Raw genomic sequence first — 3,146 nt, forward strand, 5'->3', positions numbered from 1 at the left:
AATCACAGTATGAGGCAAGTTTTTGAAAAATTTTGTGTAGTCTACTGGTTTCTTATGACATGAGAACACATTCAGATCACTTTTGGTGGATGAGTAAGGCGGTCTTTTATGTCTATTGACAACATTATACTAGTATCACTCGAACGTTGAGTTGATCGGATGGTGTAAGGCAACGAAAACGAATAGCAGAGTAAAAATCTTCGGAAAAATTTACCTGGAAGAACTATGGCAGACGACAAGACGACGAGCCCTGTATACGCTATCCTAGACGTTGAAACGACGGGTTTATCAAGAAAACAAGACAGAATTATACAAATTGCTTGCTTAAAAATCGGTAAAGACGACTCCCAAAAAACCTGGATGAGGTACGTCAACCCAGAGATGGACAGCGGATATTTGCAACAAGCATTTCGAATACATCGTATTTCTCCAGAATTTCTGCAGAAAAAGCCGCTATTCAAAGACGTGGCAGAGAGCTTTTGCGAATTCTTAAAAGATGTCGACTACCTGGTTGCTCACAATTGTGTGTTCGACTGGGACATGCTGTCTAGAGAGTTCGAAATTCTCGACCAAAACAAAAAGAAGGATGATAATTTAAAGGATGATATCTCCAAACTATGGTGGGAGAAATTTCGTTGTGAGAATAACTGGGTTGATACTCTTCGCTTGGCAATGATCTGCTTTCCCGAACGAAAAGCTTACAATTTGCATGCCATTAAGGAGTTCTTGAACATCGAACCCCTACAGGGGATAGATGGGGGGATTTTGTCCACCCAGTGTGATTGTGGTGGAGATGAGTGGAAGCAACGGCAACATGATGCCATGTTTGATGTATTTACAACCTATGGTATCCTTCAACGCTGCATTAAGTCTACCTTTTATGATCTAGTACAGAAATATCCAATGGCATTGCTTGATACTATTCTACTGCTTGACATGCAAAGACTAATAGATGAAAAAACGACTAGCAGACAATATCTTCTACCCTTTGCTGACAGATCAAAGGAGTACTTCAGCACTTCAAGACCAAAGGCTAAAAAACTTGGCGAACTTTCAAAGTACTTTTTACAGATGGTGACATTGTCTTTAAAGGTTGATACAAGGTCTGATGACAGAGTTATTTTAATCTATGAGGCTGCCATTCTTGAGCCATTGGTCAAATGAAATGCTATCTCATTCATCTTCTACGACCAAGGAAAAGGTACAAAAAGTGGAAAAAATGGAAGAGGTCAAAGAGGAAGTGAAAATGACCAAAAAATCGAAGTCGGAGCAAGAAAAAAGGGACAAGAATGACGATGAGGAGAATCTTAACTGTAGCAGTCAAAAAAGGCCGAAACTGAGCTTGCAGTGATCTAGCATTATGAAGCTTAACCAAAGAACATTTTAAACTAAATCTTATAGAATAAAGTTTGTATAAAAGTGTTGTAAAATGTATACAAGCATTTGTTCCAGTTCATATTTAGTTCTACTTCTCTGGGGGAACATTTACATTTTAGAGGGAAGAAAGGCTAGAGGACTCTACAAAGACTCCCATGCAAAAGTCAACCATGTTCTCTATCTTCAAAGAAACCACCCTTTAAATCGCTCTTTCTTTCTTTTTTAGTCACTGGCAGAACTTTGGATTGAATGAAAAATGCTAATGACCCTTCCTTTTTAGCTGTGTAAATACTTAATGACCCTCCTTTATAGATCCCTCAAGGCCCTCCTCTCTTCTAAGAGTGAATGTCCCTTAGGTAATGAATATTATAACATTATTTTCAAGCTTTACCTTGTATTTGTAAAGTTTTAGCTGTAATCTTTGTATAATCCAAGTTGTTGTTCATATTCTTTGAGTTGTCTTATGAAGCCATCGTTGGGTTTGACAGAAGGCTTGGAGTCTTTGACCATTTGTAAGGCATCATTTAGGGACATATGAAGTTTGTGCATCAAAAATGCAACAATAACAGTAGTTGACCTTGAAACACCAGCATTACTGTGAGCAGAGAGGTTAACAAAAGAACATGTTAAGAGCAAATACAAATATTTCACTACCAGTCTGGTTATATTTCCCCCGAAACCAATTAAGAATAACAATAATCAGTGGTGTATCAAGAAAAAACACTTTAATATTAAAACAAATTGAACAACATTAGTATTCATCCAACAATAGCAGTAAAAGCTTTGAAATGTCCATGTGATCCTGAAGAAAAACTACAATTTGATCAGATTTTCAATGTGCTAGAAGGCTGTATGGTGGTACTCCATTACAGTGGATTTCACATAATTTTTTACCATCAGGTTCCAAAGTGTGTGCAGAAAATCCAAAAATTTGCCAACAAACTTGGTGTGTTCGTCACAAAGTTTGAACCAAATTACAACGAAGTTTGGGAATGTTTCTTCCAACGTTGGGACTTAACTGCTATTTTCCTAAACATGCCAACTGTAGCTTTGAGCTGCGTGCTGGAATTTTGTTTTTCACTTCTGTCAATCAAAAGGAATCAGTCAGTACCTTTCATAATTTCATCCTGGAGGCAGTGAAAACCAAAAATTCCAGCTTGCAGCTTGCAGCTGCGCAGCTACGTTACTACAAATGTTATGAGTATATATATATATATGCTCAATTTTGAGTAATAATTTGTGACTCAAATATATGTTAGTGTCTATACCAAATGAACCAAAACAGATCCATGGTGAAATCCTTTTTCGATAAAGTCAAACATTTCCTAAAATACGGCTGGATGTCTTGTTTCAGGGAGGTCAAGTATACTCCACATTCTTTTAAGTAAATCCTTTTACAAAATGAATTAATGAGTGAATGAATGATTAGAATGTATGTATGTATTTATGTTGTATATGAGGAGGATGGAGGGATGGAGGGATGGAGGATGGAGGGATGAATGAATGAATAATAAAGGAAGTTTGTAAGCGAAATTTTTTCATTTCTGCTGGAGAGAAGGGTCTTGATACTAAAGAATTACTCCATTATCATCAACACATGCCTTTAGCGATTGTTTCTGTCGTGATGAAGTAGGTTTTTGTGGACGTCATCAAAGATTTCCTGACATTCCAAGGCACATTCCCTTATACTTTGTGTTTCCCGACAAGTTGGAAACGGCGTTTACCGTTATGACATACACCAAAACCTTCTTTTGTCTGACAGACAAAAA

General features: G+C 37.2%; 1 protein-coding gene across 1 annotated transcript; it reads left to right on the plus strand.

Annotated features, from left to right (window-relative positions):
- On the plus strand, window positions 1-2,128 carry LOC116297849 (uncharacterized). The gene has a single exon (XM_031706159.2). It carries the CDS (start codon window positions 226-228, stop codon window positions 1,162-1,164), a length of 939 nt encoding a protein of 312 aa, XP_031562019.2. The 5' UTR covers window positions 1-225; the 3' UTR covers window positions 1,165-2,128.
- The last annotated feature ends 1,018 nt before the right edge of the window (window positions 2,129-3,146 follow it).

Source organism: Actinia tenebrosa, unplaced genomic scaffold (assembly GCF_029948245.1).
Source record: "Actinia tenebrosa isolate PJP-AT-01 unplaced genomic scaffold, QUT_ActTen_1.0 PGA_scaffold0__85_contigs__length_37466705, whole genome shotgun sequence".
In the NCBI taxonomy this organism is placed as follows: domain Eukaryota; kingdom Metazoa; phylum Cnidaria; class Anthozoa; order Actiniaria; family Actiniidae; genus Actinia; species Actinia tenebrosa.

What these genes read in the sequence shown, in the direction of transcription:
- LOC116297849 (XM_031706159.2), top strand. Translation starts at nt 226, where the DNA reads ATGGCAGACGACAAGACGACGAGCCCTGTATACGCTATCCTAGACGTT.